The 18,264-nt window shown below is 42.1% G+C and overlaps 1 protein-coding gene across 1 annotated transcript in view; it reads left to right on the forward strand.

Annotated features, from left to right (window-relative positions):
• Positions 1-18,264, forward strand: part of LOC110394380 (sodium channel protein type 5 subunit alpha-like) — a 222,397-nt gene that overhangs the window by 135,916 nt on the left and 68,217 nt on the right. The window contains exon 17 of the mRNA XM_021388192.1: positions 16,267-16,733. Coding sequence (XP_021243867.1) covers positions 16,267-16,733 — 467 coding nt within the window. The remainder of the gene's footprint in view (positions 1-16,266; positions 16,734-18,264) is intronic.

Genomic DNA, 18,264 nt, shown 5'->3' on the forward strand with positions numbered 1-18,264 from the left:
GGTTGAGAGGGAGGAAAGGCCAATTAGCATGGATCCTGCCCTGACAGATGTGCCAGAGGTAGATTTGGGTCAGGATGGTTTGACTGGGGAAGAGAAGTGACTAAAGATATGGGTGATGCTTAGCCAGTGAGAATCGCTTGGTAATTTCCAAATCATCTTCGCAAGTAGCAGTCCCCAAGAACCACAAGGAGGGGCTGGGTGCCATGTAGCTATCTAATACTTAGTTATTGTGGCTGTAATCCTACAGTTAGGCAAAATCACTTTCTGGGTGTGCCTGCAAGTTTGTATCTATCCAGATTATTTTTACTGCTGTTTTTTATTTTATTTATTTAACATCAAGAATGAAGTAACAGCATGTGATAAATAATTCTGATTAATTTGCTTTGCTTCATCTTTTCTTTGATAGCTTTGTTGCCTTCCGTTTTGTGATTTTGAAGTCAAACAACAAAAACTTCAGAAGAGGTAGCTGTGATGTATAGTGTATAACAGTGTAAGACAAGGCTGCTAGTTGGATAGTGTAGTCTTCATCATGGGGGCTTTGTTTCTATATGAAGTTGTTTCTTAAGACAGTTGCAGAGTATTATCATTTCAGCACCACTGAGGAACACAAAATGTGATGTATGTGACCACTGCATTGGCAGACTATAAGCCCACCCTGTAGGAATCCTTCAGCCTACCACACAGATGTACCTGGATGATCACAGTCAAGGGACTGCCTCAACTGGGAGACTTTGGTCAGCACAGGGTATGACAAAGGTTAACAATATGGAGCAGGATGATCTTTCTCAGTTGTACTCAGCATGAGGAAATGTTTCTGGACGCATTTAATTTATTAGTGTAGGAGTCCTGTCTCACCCAATACTGATATATCTCCATCACAGTAGATGATCAGCAGATCACAGCCAGACTTGAAAGAGGTTTACGGTAATGTGTCAGATTTTCTCTTTAAGTGAAATGGATATAGAGAACTATCACTGTCCCTGGTGGTAAAATCACATGTAATAGCAGAATAACTAGGCATCTAACAAGCCTAAGAAAATGTGGATAGCAATTCTGCATCTCAGGAGCTCAGATAGCAGAACTGTACTAGGATGGTCCAAGAAGGTCTTTGGATGAGTCTCATATATCTACCTGAAATGAAGGGACTGTCGCTGAGGGAAGCTACATCAAAACTCCGGCCTTTTTAGGAGACATGAGGCATTACACAAGGGATTTCAGGACCATAAAGCTTTTTACAGGGTGATTATGGTTGTTTTGCCCCAAAGGAATTAGGCCTCATTCATTAAAATTTCTTGTGTCAGAAAATGAATGAAAATGGAACACTGATGACCTACGATAGCACATTTCCAGCTATCTCCTTATTTTCTTTTCAAATTTTACACAAAACACATTTTCAACAATTTTTACCGTCTCTCTCTAGAGAAATATACAACTCAAGAGTTGCAGCCACGCTTGCTGCCCTGAATCAAGTAATTATTTTTGAATGTAATGACAAACACGCTCTTATTCATGGGGGCCACTGAAGACTTCTACTCTGTGAATAAAGATTACTCTCCTTGGAGGAAAATGTAGTTATATTGTGGTCGTACAGCTGATGATTAATATGAATGAACTGGAATTGTAGAATATTGTGTAGCTTCTACTTGCAAATACTAAGTTACATCTTCTTGTTGGATATTAAAGCAAGTTTGGAAGAAGTATGTTACAAGTTAAAGTTACAACTTTTTTTTTAACATTCAGACCACCACAGAGGTCTGTACCCTCAGGCTTTGCATATTGTCCTTCAGCCACCAAGCAGATATTCTCATTCAGACGTTGTTTGGCTCATCAGTTCCTCTTCCTGAAAAAGAGAAGGAAGAGGGGATAAGACACAGCTGTATGTACCTAGGGCAGAACAGTACTTTCCAAGCAAACGTGCATCCACCGGAAATCCAAAGAGAAGTTCAGGTTTTCCCAAGTCTTGCACGAGCATCGCCTCTATTTCTGCACCCCCATGTTTGTGTCCTGGGTGCCATTGCTCACCTTATCTGCTCTTTCAGCAGCTCCCACCATTCTAGAAACATTCCTTCATGTTTTGGTGACATCAGCTATGAAGGCCACTAGACAAAAAAAGCAAGAATATGCATGCCAGGAACAGTCAGCATCAGGACAGGCAAAATGTGCAAAGCAGCAAGCAGGGTGCGTGTGGGGTGCAGCAGCAGGGGGAGAGGTGTCGAGAAGCTGCAGGAGCCATTGTGAGAGTAGGAATGCTGGAGATGGGGGCTGGAGAGATAGTGAGGGTCCAGAAGGAGTTCAAGGCCCAATGGAATGTTAGCACGAAGTGGAAATGTCATTTGAGTCAGTCTTGTCAGCTTGGACGCTGATTTAAGTGAGGTGAATTTTCCTCCTCAAGTCACGTGCAGCTTTGTGGAAGAGCAGCCTGGAATGCATGAATAAGCACCTTTCAGGACCCAAGCAAAATAGAGTCAAAACAACTGTCAGCGTATTACCATCCTTTTTGCTTCCACTGATGTATGCTTATGGTACATTTAGTGTGATACCGGAGAATCCAGACCACAAAGAAAAGCAGCCAAACCACAGCACTTTCCCAGCATCTCCCTTCATATTTTTCATGCCAGCTACTGACATAGTCCATGAGTCCCTGGGCAGTTTCTGCTGTTTGTATACTCCGTTATCCATCATTGCTTGAATACTGTCCAGGAAGCAGTGCAGTCAGGTAGCTGATGCTTTTGAGCAAACATCTGGCTGTATCTACTCAAGCATTAAGCACCCTTAGAAGGAATGAAAGGCCCACCAGAGACGGATGGCATCATGTGAAGAATCAAAACGATAAATCCTGACACCAGCCATCAATCAGTCCAGTTGCCTCTGAATGCTCCTAGCAGAGATGGAAAGCCTGCACCCACCTGTAGATTAGTTTAGAGTTAAATATAAACCTTTTGTCTCAGACTCAAGGCTTTTAAAATGGTGTGATTTATCAATGCCCACAGAAACAATTATTGTGTATGTTATTGGGCGTATATCATAGAATCATAGAATCACCGAGGTTGGAAAAGACTTCCAAGATCATCAGTCCAACTGTCCACCTATCACCAATGCTTCCCCACTAAACCATGTCCCTTAGTACAACATCTAAACGTTTCTTGAACACCTCCAGGGTTGGTGACTCCACCACCTCCCTGGGCAGCCCCTTCCAGCACCTGACCACTCTTTTGGAGAAGAAATTTTTCCAAAAATCCAACCTGAACCTCCCCTGGAGCAACTTGAGGCCATTCCCTCTCATCCTAAATGGAATCATTAAGGTTAGAAAGACCACTGTGATTGTCTAGTCCAACCACCAATGACTCTCATGTGGAACACTAGAGGACGACGCTAAGAAACCTTGTGAATTTAAAGTCAGGATATTTTTGATGGACCATCCAAAACTGCTGGGTTTCAAAAATGCCGTTGTATGGCAGATTAAGTAGTGGCCATTCCAGGCTGAGAGGTATAAGACTGCTTTGTTCATGAGAGGTGAGGGAAATGCACCTGGGAACAGATGGGAGGAAAAACTACTTCCCAAATGTTCTCCTAAAAAGTAATCTGCTTCCTAATGTCACTACAGATTTATGACTTTGTGCATCCTGCCATAGGCACAGTTGTTTATTCTGAAGAGCTGAATCTTGGCACTTGGTGACTAAATCTGAGCAAGCATCTTGTATTAGGGGACAAGTGTGCTCAGTTCCTGTTTTAAAGGTACCATTTGGTGTCCATGTTGAATAAGTACTAAAATCTGCCAACTTTTTCCTTGAATCATCCATCCATAGAAAGGTAGATATTTTTAAGTATAAATACCTAAAATCCTAATAAAAATTGTTGTACATCTTCTACTTCTGATACAGTTCAAAGGAGGCTGAAAACAAAAACTGCATCAGGGCTCTCTTTTTCTGGAATTCCCCAGAAAAATAACACATACCAAATTTATTGGTGTCTTATGACAAGTGTTGGCCTTTGGTGTGGATTTTTATCAGTAGAATATTAAGCTACTGCATCTTGTCCAATAATGAGCCACTAGGATGTATCACAGAACAATAAAGTCTCTTAATGCTAGTGCTCTTCTGCAGGTTTGTACATAAGGAAATACGAAACTATATCCTATTCACCTTCATGGATAGGAGATCTATTAGAAATAGGGAGGAAGAAAAATGCTAATGCATTAGTTCAAAAAACCTGCCCCTTGGAAACCAGCTTTATGCTTTTTGTACTACTTGTCTTTTCAGGTCAAATATCTTGACTGCATCATATGAAGCACTGAAGGAATATTTTTAATATTATCCAACCTTAATATTATTCCTTAATTTTATTCCAACCTTAATGACTCTCTGATTCTATAATAGGACTCACAGTATCTGTCTATGCGTGTTCATGTATTTATATATTTTGTTTGTGTATATGATACTAGTGAAATGTCCGCTGAGATATGGATTAGTCTGGTGATTGAAGAGGACCTAAATTTCAAAATATATGTGTGTATATATATATATGTGTATATATATGCAGCAGGCATCCGTAGGATAAAATACAGCCTGTTTTTGTACTGTCTGAGCTTGATTAATTACATAAGTAGGGTTTTGTCAGTGTTTAAGTTCTCGCTAATAGCAGAGTAGTTATTAAAAACCTAGAAGACAATGAGTCAAATTTAGTTGGACAAGAGTGTGCAAAGGTAGGTACAACCCAATCTGTCTCTTTTTATTAATGTCACTGTTGTCTGGATGTCGTTGAAAGGGTAATGACAAAGCGTTCCTCCTTGCATGCACTGAGGCAAGGGCAAGATTTTAATGTTAAAATAGACCAAGTGGTACAAATTTAATACATTATTAATTACTCATCATATCTTATGCTTCTGTTAAAATAGCCAGTTAAAAACATTGATTATTTCTCCCCACCAGTGAGCAGTTGATTCTAACAGCTGCCTCTTGAAATAGCTTGTTAGAAGTGATATGTGAAACAATCAGGTTGTCATGACAGGCTTACTCTTCTTAGGAAGTGTATGATATTTAAAAGGGACCAGAATTGATCTTTTCCACGTACAGTGTATGTTTCTCCAGTTAGTACTTGTATGGCAAGTGGATCACTGTCCAATCTTCTCAGGAAATGAGTACATGCTAATTGATTTTAGGGCTTTGAGTGAAGCATACTGTTAAAAATACTGATATTTTCCATTCTGAATTTTTATGGAGATGAAAAACACCATTATATTTGTCTTTAGTGATGGAGGCATCATCATTTGTAGCAGCTGCTGAGCTAAAGTCATCCTCGTGCTACAAACTCCTTCATATGGCAGTTTCTTCCAGGCAGACTTCCAAGTCCCTTCTCCTCTCCTGTAACCTCATGTCCCACATTTAGCGGTGATGCCATCCCATTTCTGGGAGCTTCAGTAAGGACTAAATGCCTGCTGATGTCTCTGTGTTTGAAAACCAGGCAGGTGGCCACATCTATAAAGTGGCCAGGGCATGAACTCAAACATGTAAGTGTCCCTCCTCTGTCTTGGTTAGCACATTCCTGGCCTGCTGGCGCCTAGGCACTCATGGGGCAGCTCTGGTGGGCAGCAGCACAAAGCAGCTCTGCCTGAGGCAAATGGGGCCAGGAGGTGGCTGCTTCCCTCAGGGCTGCAGAACAGGTCTTGACTTGTCTTTATTTACTGCAGCAGATGCAGTTTTTAGCTCCTCGAACAGACTGGCTGCCTAGCTCTCATTCCTCTCTTCAGCAGACTGGCAGTGAGCATAAACTCTTAAAAGCGCTCTTATGGTCACCTCACACCGTTGGCTTTCTCGTTGCTTTCCAGTTTTATGTCCATCTTGCATTAAAAAAAGCTTTTGAGTGGCCTCAGTGGCTGAGATTTCAGCCAGGCGCACAGAATGCAATTAATAAATAAAATCACTTTCAAATTTCCACATCAGCAAAATACTTTTTGCATTTCCTGACACAAGAAGAAGCTTGTTGAAGATGAGGTCATCGTGTCTGGAAAGAACAGTTTGCTTTGATCGTGTGGTGGAACACAGACTTCATTTGAAGAGTGCGGGCAGCCAGTCCTCCACAGAGAGCTTTACTTATGTTTTTGGGTTGGTTTTTTTTTTGTTGTTGTTGTTGTTTTTAAATACTTCTATGCAAAGCACAGCTCAGAGCTAGCTTCATCCTATAGAGATCCTCTGTGGGAAGAAAGGACATGGATTGCCTTCCCTTCCTTGCAAAGATCAAGGGTACCTCATTCCCCGGGGCTTTAACAAGAACTGAGAAATGCAGGGGACAGGCTGAGGAACAAGGCCACTGCTGGCAGGCAGGAGGAGATGATGGCAGAGCAAATGGGGCACGTTTTAGGACAACAACAAGGCATGCACATCAGCACCTCTCTGCCCTCCCTCCTATTTGCAGATGTAGGGTGGCCCTCCTTTTGGATATGTTACTGGCACCACCAACCTCCCCTGCCCTCTGCTTTGAAGGCAGGAGATTCCAGAATGCCAAATTACTAATAAAAATCATAACCCCCGTGACTGGGAGGCAGATCTATCTCTGTTTTGCCCTCCAAGGAATCTGCATTGGCAAAATGAAAAAATCAGATCCTCCTCAGACCCCAAAATTCACTAAATCACAGCATCACAGAATTGTAGGGGGTGGAAGGGATCTCTGGAGATTATCCAGTCCAACTGCTAAAGCAGTTCCCTCCAGTAGGTTGCACAGGAAAGTGTCCAGGCGAGTTTTGAATATCTCCAGAAAGGAGACATCCTTTTCACACTTCACTTCATAGGAAAGTGTAATATCACAATTATAATGTCAAGCCTGAGAAACAGTCTAGAAAATAACATTTTAAAGGAAATTGCTCCCCTCCTTGTCTAAGTAAAAAAGCCAATAATTATTATTTCTTGGTTCTCTGATTTAATTTCCTATTCTCTGGGCCTACCCTCTTATTACTTTTACTTTGGTGTAATACACTGGCTTCAGGGAAGTCATTCCTTCATGTAGCCATTATCGCTGGATTTTTTTTGTCTGTTATTCTGCTGCCAGCTCTGCTTTTCTCCTGTTGGTTCTCCATGACTTGCCTTTCCCCAGATGTATTCTGCCACGTTTGAATGGGAATTACCTTTCTGTTGAATTCCAGTCTTCCAATGCAGAACATTTCTGTTTGCACTTAGAATCACAGAATCATAGAATCCTTAGAGTTGGAAGGGACCTTCAAAGGGCATCTAGTCCATCTCCCCTGTAAGAAACAGGGACACCACAGCTAGATCAGGTTGCCTGGGGTTTTATCCAATCTCACCTTGAAAGTCTCCAGGAATGGGTCATCAACCACATCTCTAGGCAGCCTGTTCCAGTGCCTCACAACCCTCGCTGTAAAAGACTTTTTCCTTATGTCTAACCTAAATCCACCTCTTTAAGCTTGAAACCATTTCACCTTAGCACAAAAATATCTGTAGTCTCTTGATGCGTAATCATTAAACTCTCTGACTTCCTTAAGGTTTCTGGGGTATGTTGAGCCTTTAACACCTTGGTCACAGTTCACAGAATCATAGAACCACAGAATATCCTCAGCTAGGAGGGACCCGTGTATGGGAACTGCTGAGTCACTGCCTGAACCACTGATTGAGCACCTGGAGGAAAGACCCAGCCAGCCCTGGGAGCACAGGTGAAGGCAATTCACCTGTGTGACTGGAAGGGGTGGAGCCTGGCTCCACCCTTCTTCAGCCTCATTTAAGGACAGACTGCCACTGAGGGAAGGTCTCTTTCCAGAGATCCCTCCTTGGTGGAAGTTTTTCGCTGTGAACTCAGGGTCTTCTGATACAGGTGAGCAATCTACTTCCCTTTCTCTGTAGCACCTTGCTGTTGTGCTGGTCTTTCCACCTCTTTTGTAACGCCTTTTCCATCGTGTTGGTCCTTCCAGTTGTTACAGACCCATAAGGATCCTCAAGCCCAACTCCAGTTGTTCTGGGAGAAGTCTGCAACTGGGCTATTTGATAGCACTTTTTGTCTGTCTAGACTGTTTTGAGAAGTCCACAACAGCCCTGGTGGAACTCTTGCTTTGCTGGTGAACTAGTGTTGTTGTGATATTTGATGAAAGACCTGTGGGAACGTGTTTATTTTACGCTGTATCTTCAGCAGTGGACAGGAAATTATCTGTCTCCACTCAACATGACCAAATCAGACTTGGAGGCAAATATTTTCAGATCAGGGATCACATGGTTTCCGGAGATTGGTCTTCTGAGGTTTATAGGGGCTTACCTTCAAAAAAAAAAAAAAAAAAAAAAAAAAACCACTGGAAGTCCATCGGCAAAAATGACCTCTGAATTTAATTAATTAATTCTTGACTAGCACTTGGAGTGATATGGTTTGGTGCAGATTTATACCCACATGAGTGGCTAGCGCATAAAAAAAAAAATGTGGCAACATAGGAAATCATTCCTCCCCACTCAGAATCCCACTATGAGGAACGTTTCCATCTTGAGGCTCACCAGGTCTGGATGGCAGCTAGAGCAGTTTTTATGTGGTGGCCTTTGCCTGCTGCTGCTCTCAGGTGTACCTGTGTCAAGTCTGACATACCCTTGTGTCTACCCAGCTTTATATCTACACTGAAAACAGGGAGGGATTAATGGCAGTTTAAAATGACCTCAGAAAACTCTTATGTGACACAAAGGTGCTGCGGAGTGTAATTAATGGGCCTAATCTACCCTTCTATTACTCAAGCAGATTTATTCCTATGTAAAGTGTTGAGAACAGCACTGAGGAATCTGACCAATTAATTATACATATTTCTTCAAGCCTTAAGAGGAATAGGGTGGCTGTTCTCTCCACCCATGCAAACACCATCGAACATGGGTGAGCACAGCTGCCATCCAGCATCGCTGCTCTGCCTCGAACCACTTAAAGGCAGTCAGGCATAAAAGAGGCCACTGGCACTGCAGGAAAGTATAATGCCAATATCCCAAATGGAAGAGAGTCAGCAAAACACTTATTAGCGTTATGGTGAGTACCACCAAAGTGGTGATGGGCTGGGGAAAGCCATTCACTTCCCATGATTTCCAAAGTCTACCATGCAGGTAGCTACGCCTGTATCAACCACCCTTCGTATTCTTCATAGTCAGTGGGGAGCAAAGGCACTTCTACCCCTTTGTTTCACCTCACCTGTGCAGGCATCAGACTTACAGTGAGACACATTGAGCACAGGCATGTTTAATTGTATGGACTGGATGTAGCTTGCCTGTAAGCCTCTGACAGGCACCTGTGACTACCAGCCCTACCCCAGGGCTGTGCTTTGCTGATGGTGAGCTCTCTTCTACAGAGCTTAAAAAAAAAAAGTGCACATGGGAGGAGGGCAGTCTCTTCTTTGTTAGGGAAAATGGAAATCCGTCACATGAAGTGATTGAAGTTATATCCACTTTATATAAGCATATGATTGAATTATCACTGTTGTACCACCTCCACGTTTTTCCTGTGCAGAACATCTGCTTTCATGATTATCATGCAGCAGTTCAGTGCTCTTACATGAGAAACAAGCTGAATTTGCTGCCTTGTTTTCGTTAAATATCATTTTTCTATATTTAAACTGATAAAATGTTATTCTCCAAACAGGTTAAGATGGAGTTGATTAGAAAAAAAAAACAATATTGCAATAAGCTGGTGCTATACTGCCCCAAAAATATCTTATTTACAACTACTATCCTGCACTCTAGGACCACAGTCCACTGAAAAGACTGCATGGCTTCAGGGTACAAAAGTGGCCACAGTATGGCTCAAAAAGGGCCACAAAAATGATGTGAGGGATGGAACAGCTCCCTGCAAAGACAGACTGAGAGAGCTTGGGCTGTGCAGCCTGGAGAAGGCTCTGGGTAGACCTGAGAGCGGCTTCTCAGAATCTAAAGGGACTGTGAGAGGGAAGAGGACAGACTCTTTAGCAGAGTCCCTTGTGATAGGACAAAGGGAAATGGTTTCAAACTAAAAGAGGGGAGATATAGACAGGATATAAGGAAGAAGTTTTTTACACTAAGTGTGGTGAGGCACAGGTTGCCCAGAGAGGTAAGGGATGCCCTGTCCCTGGAGACATTCAGGGTCAGGCTGGATGGGGCTCTGAGCACCTGATGGAGCAGTAAGTGTCCCCATTCATTGCTCGGTGGTTGGACTAGATGTCCCTAAATGACCTTTAAATGTCCCTCACATGATCCCATGACTCTTGATTCTGTGAAATCCATATCCTCGTTTCCGTGTATTTTCCTGGCTGGTCTTGGGCAAGAAAAAAAAAGGAGATCCATTCTTCTCCAACCAGTGTTGTCTCCTGCCTGCCCCCAGCCAGAGGGACCTCGTGCCATACTTGTGGTATCACGATCATTTTGACAACAAGGAACTAAGATATCACAGGCTGAGGATTACAAATTGAATACAGGATAAAGAGAAACTGGTCTGGGAGGATATAAGCCTCTTATCCAGCACGAACAGCTGAAATAACAGAAAGCAGAATATATAAAATAACTGATCATGTAAATTGCTTTTTGTAGAAGTATTCTCTCTTTGATAAACTTTGCCCTGGGATGAAAAAGTACAAAAGATTGGAAAATGTACTCCCAAGGAAATAAATAATCCTCCAGCAGCATGAAGGTGGACTAGATGACCTATTGCTGTGGGTCCCTGGGTTAAGCTTAGATCTCATAACTTCTTGATGCAGAAAAAGGCCTTTTATGAGCAGTTTTCTTTCGCATCTTCTTGGATTTTACCACGGTGAATGAAATAAAGTAATTTGTACATAGTGTACTAGGCTTCCTAAGATCTCTAAAGGGAGAACAGCATCTTCCCCCACCTGTACTGATGAAAAAGCAGCGCGGGTGTCCACTGCCATCAGGAAACAAACAGGAAGAAGTCAGTATTTCATCTTGGTCAGAAAATGTCTGATTTGTGCCAGCAGACACTGCTGGAGAAGTGGCTTTAGGTAGGTTGAGGTGTACATGTCCTGTTTTATCCACAAGATGAGTAGTCATGATCCCATTAGGTGCCTCACCGTGCTGCTCTGCTTAGGCGTTTCCATGCAGCTGCATGACAGCAGTGACAACATACTGCCACAGGGATACAGTTTGTTTTAAATGTTTTGTTTTGTTTTTAATGGCAGGATTCACTGATTCAGCATGTTTTCTGCTCTGGACCCTGTTGTCATAGAAAAAAATGCTTATCTGGTTTCTCTTCCACATGAAAGCACCCTCAGGTGATGTCGGTTCTCATAGCTGCCCTCAGCTGTCCTCCCTATCCTACATCTCTTGCAGTGGGGAAGACAATACATCTTCAGTCTGAATATGTCTGGGTTTGTAGAGGGTGCTGTGGGCTTACAAGAAAAGAAGACGTGGGCATGGTGGTGATAGGTTGACAGTAGGACTAGATGATCTTAGTGGTCTTTTCCAATCTTAATGTTTTTATGATTCTAAGAATTGCTATTGAGAGCAGTTCCTGGACTACTCTCTTTTGTGAATCTTCCCCACTGTGAAGGTCCCATCTCTGGCTCCAGCCTGCTGGGGTCTGTTCAGTGTGACCCAGGCAGATGAGAATATCTGGCCGTAGTCACTGCTCAGTATAAAAGTTTGGTCAAGCCTTTTGTAGAAAAGGACTGAGTTTGAAAATGAAGCTGCCTCATTTTGTTGGCAGTGTGCGTCAGGAAAGATCTCATTACAGGAGAAGCCAGGGAGGTGAGCTCCTATCAGATCCCCTGCAATCAAACAAGACTATCAACTGAAGGCCTTGCCTTGGAGATGGTTTAACCCTACTGTTAGGTTTGTGCAGGTGCAACATTGTTCTTGATCCTAGTTTAATGAAAAACAGAATGATTTTAAATCTGTTGTGAAGTGGCCTTAGACTTAGCAGTGATATTTCGGCCTGTATTCAGTGCAGCCCTGAGCAAGGTGCCAAATGCTCTCTGTCTCAGTGATCCCAGTCAGAGTGCGGGGCAGTGAATACATTGCTGAATCAATTCGCTGGAGCACAGGGGATTGCAGGGGCTGCACATTGTTTGACTGAATGGTAGGTGTAAGGTTAAATACATAAAGTTTTACAACCTTCCATTTTTGCCAAGTCAAGGTAAATACAAGAAAGGAAGAAAAATGAGGCAGTAGTCACACACTTTTGCTTCAGCATCAGACTTTGCATACAGGTATTCTCAAAGGGGTTTGATCAGAAGGTGCCACCTGAAATTAAGCTGTGTTGGTAAGGTTACTGTCCCTGCAGGTGCTGAAGAAACATGGAGATGTGGCACTGAGGGACATGGTTAGTGGGCATGGTGGGGGTGGGTTGGTTGGACTGGATGATCTTAGAGGTCTTTTTCAACCTTCATGATTCTGTGATGCTATGAAAACTTCTCCAACTTCTCAGGGAAACATCCAGTGTAAGGCTGGATGAACTTGATCCTTTGCACCTTATAGTGGCATAACCAGAGCCTCTAGCATTGGAAAGGCATTAAAAGTGCCTATGAAATCTATTTATTGTCGTTAGGGTAAATGCTTAACATCGTTATGCTAAAGGATTTGGGGTTTCTGTGAGTGTATCTGTCATTTGATTCCTAACCTCAAAGAGACCAAGAAAGCAACCTGCTTTCAGAGACTGAATTTTTGATGTCATTAGAAAGAAGATCCTTTTTTAAGGGGATCCAAATAGACATGGGAATCTACCATTGCTTTTGAAAACTAAATTTGTCTTTAGTTTGCTTTTACTTAAACTGAAAGCACTGCGTTAGCAGCCAGGAAGACTGGATATTATTAGTAACCTTTTACAGAAAATATGATGTGTCATGGGTTGAGCATATATTTTTCTAGAAAATGCAGCATACAGTGAAATGGGGGGGAATAAGTAAACATAAAGTGCTTATACAGCAGTTTACTCTGTTTAAATACCCTACAATACACCTCTGAGGTTACCTGTTCATAAAGGAAGGAGGGAATTATATTTGAGATTTATTTTTGGCTGAAAGCATGAAGTGCAAATAGCTCTTTGTGCAAAATGTCAGCTGCATTTCTGGGAAGCACACGGCATTGCCTTGATAATCCATGGTAAATAACAACAGTAAATGTGTTACCACCTATTTTCTATATACCTGCAAGTGTATCTGAGTAGACTTCCATAACTGTAGTTGAACATCCAAAATAAATGTGGAAAAGTAAAACAAGACGTTTCAAAAAACTTATTCTGCACACAGCAGAGCGAAGTATAGGATGAAATTCAGCTTCAGGCTTCAATATTTGGGTGCTTACATGGAGTTATTTATGTTTGAGGAAGGGGTCCCAGCTACCTTAACAGTCTGTGGAGATATGGGACTTCACCCAGTTTTGTGTGGCGCTGCTGGGGATACTGAAGAGTATGCAGCCTTGCCTCCAACTAGATGCAGTTCTCTCATTAAAATTATGTAACATCAGCCCAAGTTATCATATGCAGAAGTTGCCTTGAGATGACTTGAGCATGCTAGGGTCAGTTGGCATTGGGTGGCTACCAACATGCAGCCCCTAATGTGGTCACCTGTGTTTGGTCAGGCTCTGCTGACTCTTCTGTGAACCTTTTTCTTTTGAAATGGGGCTTAGATGCTCCATTAGACCACTGAGCTTTGGTGCTTGAACCTGGAGGCAACTGGTGTCCTTGAACACCATTAGTCTGGTGCCTGCTGTGACACCCCATCATGCCCTCCTTGGATTACAGATGCAGCTTTAGGAGTATACACATCTCATGTAGGTATGTTCCAAATGTCTTAAATGGCCTCAAACATCAATACACACCTTTATTAAAGTAACTTAGTTTAAACTATACTGTCCAGAAGACTTTAGTTCAGTGTTTCTCAATCTCCGATCTTCGCACTCCTTCACGGCTCACTAAGTTGCTGCTTGGAAGAAGATACACGTGTTGCTTGTTCTAAGCTCTGTCTGCATTAGAGCCTGGGCATTGCCTCTGCCCAAGTGCTCATTTCCAGGATATTTGTAGCAAACTGGTTATCTCTGAGACCTCATAACTCTATCAAATTTGCTTGAAAATGGATGAAACAATTGTGCCAGTAACTCATTTGTTGATAGGCTCCCCTCTGCTTGGCATTATAGCCAGTAGCCAGTGCCCTGGTTCTCAGTGACCTGTTGGAGAACGTTGCTCACAATACATCCGAATGGATTTGACATGAAATCCTGACTTGCACCAGACAACCACGATGACTAAGAGGAGATCCACGCAAGCTGTCAGTAACACTCCAATGTGATGGACCAACTAAGAAACAATTAGCTTTAATCTCACTTTACTTTTGATCAGGGCTGCACTCAGAAAGGCATTACTTTATTCTGTAGTTTGTAATGGACATGGGCATCTGCAGTGCTGCTGACTGCTTTCATTTATAATCACAGTGATTGCAAGGAGTATGTTATGAAACAGTCCTGACAGGACACTTCAAATAAAGTGTCACTGGAGTGATTAAGACCAGGCTCGTTTGCAAAATTCCGGCTCATGTGTTCCAAGTATTTGAAAGAAAGAGTTGGAAGGGAACAGCAAAAGCTTGTGGCTGTTTGGTAAGGCCCAGATAAACAGAAGTACTTTTTATACTGCGTATGGCAGGCTAGCAGACTTTATCAATTTAAAACATAATAAGATAGTCAGAAGTCAGGGGACTTGCAAGTAATTCTGGTGGCATTAAGAGATCACAGAAGGAATACCTTCACAAAAATCCCTTTTATTGCTACAACAGCAGAAGTGCTGCAATGCTCAACTCTCCCTTGCAGTGCTACAGACATCCATCAGCCTTGCTCAGGCAGAAGCTGAGTTGATAGTAGGCAGTTTGGTCCTCTGTTATTTTGAGTGAATGTATTTTAGCTGATATTGGTTTGAGTCAGCTCTGCATCATCCTAGACATCTCCCTTTGGTGTGAGTTTCTCATCCGTGCAGTCTGGAAGCTATACTTCATTCTCTTGGACCAGAAGTGGGAATAATGACCCATGTGCAGCAGCTGGTAATCAGCCAGAAAGATGTATTTACTGGGGATGGCCTTCAAGAGGAAACTGGTTTTATTTGCTGGATTTATTTATTAGGGGGAAAAAAAACCCTAGAAGGCAAAAATAACTGTAAATCATCGAATGTGTTGCTGAAACACGTAGTTGTATCTATTCTTGGAGTTCACTAGAAGCAGAGGTAGGCAGTTATGATGTTGCAGGAGCCAACTTATGGTCCCTGGTTCAATTTACCATACATGTGTGGACATCTTCTGATGGTATTTTACTGGTCAGAATTATAGAGTCATAGAACTGTTTCAGTTAGAAAGGACCCCTAAAGGCCATCTACTCCAACCCCCTTGCAATGAACAGGGACACCCACAGCTCCAATCAGGTGTTCAGAGCCCTGTCCAGCCTGACCTTGGGTGTCTCCAGGGATGGGGCACCCACTGCCTCTCTGGGCAAGCTGTGCCAGTGCCTCTCCACCCTTACAGTAAAAATCTTTTTCTTTATATCCAGTCTAAATCTCTAAAATTTTAGTATCAACGTTTCCATGACCAAGCCTTCTTGCAGAATGAGCCTGTTTTGGTTTTAGCCACATTAATCCTGGGTGTGTTGGCTTCTTTTTGTCTGCAGGGCAAATGTTTTGAAACTATATGTTCTCTTAGGTGTTAATTCATAGTTGCAAGAGGTTTTCTTCAAGGCCAAGAGGCTATTTAAATCAAGAGTATCCATGAAAATACATAAAATGTTTCAAAAATTTTTCAAATATATTATTAGGATGAAGTGGCATGTATATGTGTATCATTATATCACTATTATATGGAAATAGCAATATTCACAGTAAGTAGAAATCAAAAGAGGCCTGAGAAAATTCTTCCTATGATTTTTATACATGTAAGCAGTACTTTTCTGGATGTCAGTAATTGTTGCTATTAGCGATTTTCTCCAAGAAGTAATAGCAATGAAAGGACATTCATGATATGAGAATTCAGTTATGAGAATATTTACATTAGCTATCTTCCAATGAAAATTTTATCCTGTGTTGTTTCCGAGCTTTACCTTTTTTATCTTTTTGGATACTGGAAAGGGAAGGGGAATATCAATGTGTTTAATTGTCTGTGCCAAACTTATCCACCTGAAATTAAGTCTGCAGATCTTTATTTCTAGTGAAACCACCTGTAATTAGAGGCAATTCCACAAGGTCTGGTGATGTTACTGCAGCACAGATAAGACTCAAACCGTCCCTCTTCCAAGACCAAACATTAGCCCTCCACCTTTCAGGGTCACTGATTTCCTTCTACCTTTGTTTCAGGTGCTCAACCTGTTCCTTGCCTTGCTGCTCAGCTCTTTCAGTGCTGACAACCTCTCAGCACCAGACGAGGATGGAGAGATGAATAACCTGCAGCTTGCCTTTGCTCGGATCAACAGGGGTCTTCAGTATGTGAAAAGTGCGACGTGGGATTTTTGCTGCAACGTCCTCCGGCATCCCAAAACGACAGCTGAAAAGAAGGCAATGATGAAACTTGCTGCCCAGAATACAGGTGCCCTTAACAATTGTGTCAACAGTCATCCAGCTGCTGAGCTTGGCAAAGACATGGAGAATCACAAAGAGAACCACACTGAGGATGGGATGAATAAAAATGTGGAGAAACACCTGGGAATTACAGACAACGATGACTTCATGACCAATCCTGACCTGTCAATTTGTGTTCCTATTGCTGTGGGAGAGTCTGATATTGAGGAGGAAGATGAGGAGCAGAGCACGTTTACAGAAATGGAGCAGGTAGGCAACTAGAATGTTTTTTTAGTTACATGTTACTAAGATTTCCTTAGTTCCCTTGAATCCATGGTTCATGATGCAAATGTGCTATGGCCTTATCCTGCCTTTGATATGTTAGTAACTTCAGAAGAAGTTACACCTGCATATCCAAGAGCAAAAGTTGGTCTCCAACAAGAGACATTCCCTTTCTTTGTGTTCTTTGTGCTTGTCTAGGTTAATTCTTCTAACAAGAGCAATTAAACCCTTTCTCACACAGGAGCCTGTTTTTCCCTTTCAGCTGAATCATGGGAATGGTACAGAGTGAATCTTAGGTTGTCTATAACAGGGAATTTTCTCAGTGTACATTACTGGGGAATAGCTTGATTACATTTGTGTAACAAGAGTCAGGGGTGCGTACTTCTCTTAAATAAAACCAGGCAGATGCAGATGTGAGAGTGTGCCAGAGAAACTGAGGAAAATATGGAATTGAATGCATTTAGGCAGGAAAAACAGTTATTTCCTTATTCTTTGCTGTGACATTTCAGATTTTATTATTCCCAAGGCTACTCAGTAGTAATGGCTGAAAAATTCTGTGTGCTTTGAAGTGTTGGTGGAAAAAAAGGGGAAACATCTTTACAGGAATGGTTTTCTCTGCATCCTCCCCCTTTCACCTTCTTAACAGCTTCAGCTCTTGGCTCCACGTACCAGATCTAGTTAATGTTTTCCATACCCCTCAGCCTTGACCCAACATCATCTAATGCCAGTGGATTGAGTTGTCAGGAGGGATCCTCAATCTCCTAGTTGAGTAAAAGTAAGATGTGAAGAAAAAGTGTTCTTACAGAAGGGCTGTCCTAAAAAAGTCTCTAAGGAATGACTCAGTGTCAGGGAGATGGACACAATTTGGCTGTTAACCATTAATTTTCATTGTGGAAGTCTTTTCAGTGCTGCTGCTCACTAGCTGGTCTTAGGCATTGACCAGCCCATGGGGAACTGGAAGGGCAAGGGGTCAGAGAATTGCCCCATTGTCTGGACAAACATCTAGATTGCAAGAAAAGAGGTGAGAAATTTTGGCAAATGCTTTTAGGGAATAGTTCTTATCATTTTAAGGAGTATATGTCTGGAAATGATCTGTGTTGGAGTCATAGTGGCTATGTTGTTTGGGCTTTTTGTGGAGCAGTTGTGTGCTCAGTGATAAAGCTCTATGTAGGTCCTGTCCATTGCTTCCCTCTTTTAGTTGAACATAAAACAGGAATATGTAAATACATTTGGGGCATAAGGCAGACTAGGAATAATATCTGTTTTTTCTCTGAATACTTTTTCCACTCCCAATGTTGTGTTAGTTAAACCTACAAGCAGAGTAACTTGAAAAATGAAGTTTGAATATAGTAGATGACCTTACTATGAGACAATCTGCCAATACAAACTAGTATACACATGTGTAATATTGTTTAAGTGAGTTTAATTCTGGAGACTTTCTCTCTTTTTTTTTGGCTTTTTTTTATGCGCACCTTTCTGCTACACCCACGCATGACAAAGAATCACAGTCTTAAA

This window comes from Numida meleagris, chromosome 2, assembly GCF_002078875.1.
Source record: "Numida meleagris isolate 19003 breed g44 Domestic line chromosome 2, NumMel1.0, whole genome shotgun sequence".
Taxonomy (NCBI): domain Eukaryota; kingdom Metazoa; phylum Chordata; class Aves; order Galliformes; family Numididae; genus Numida; species Numida meleagris.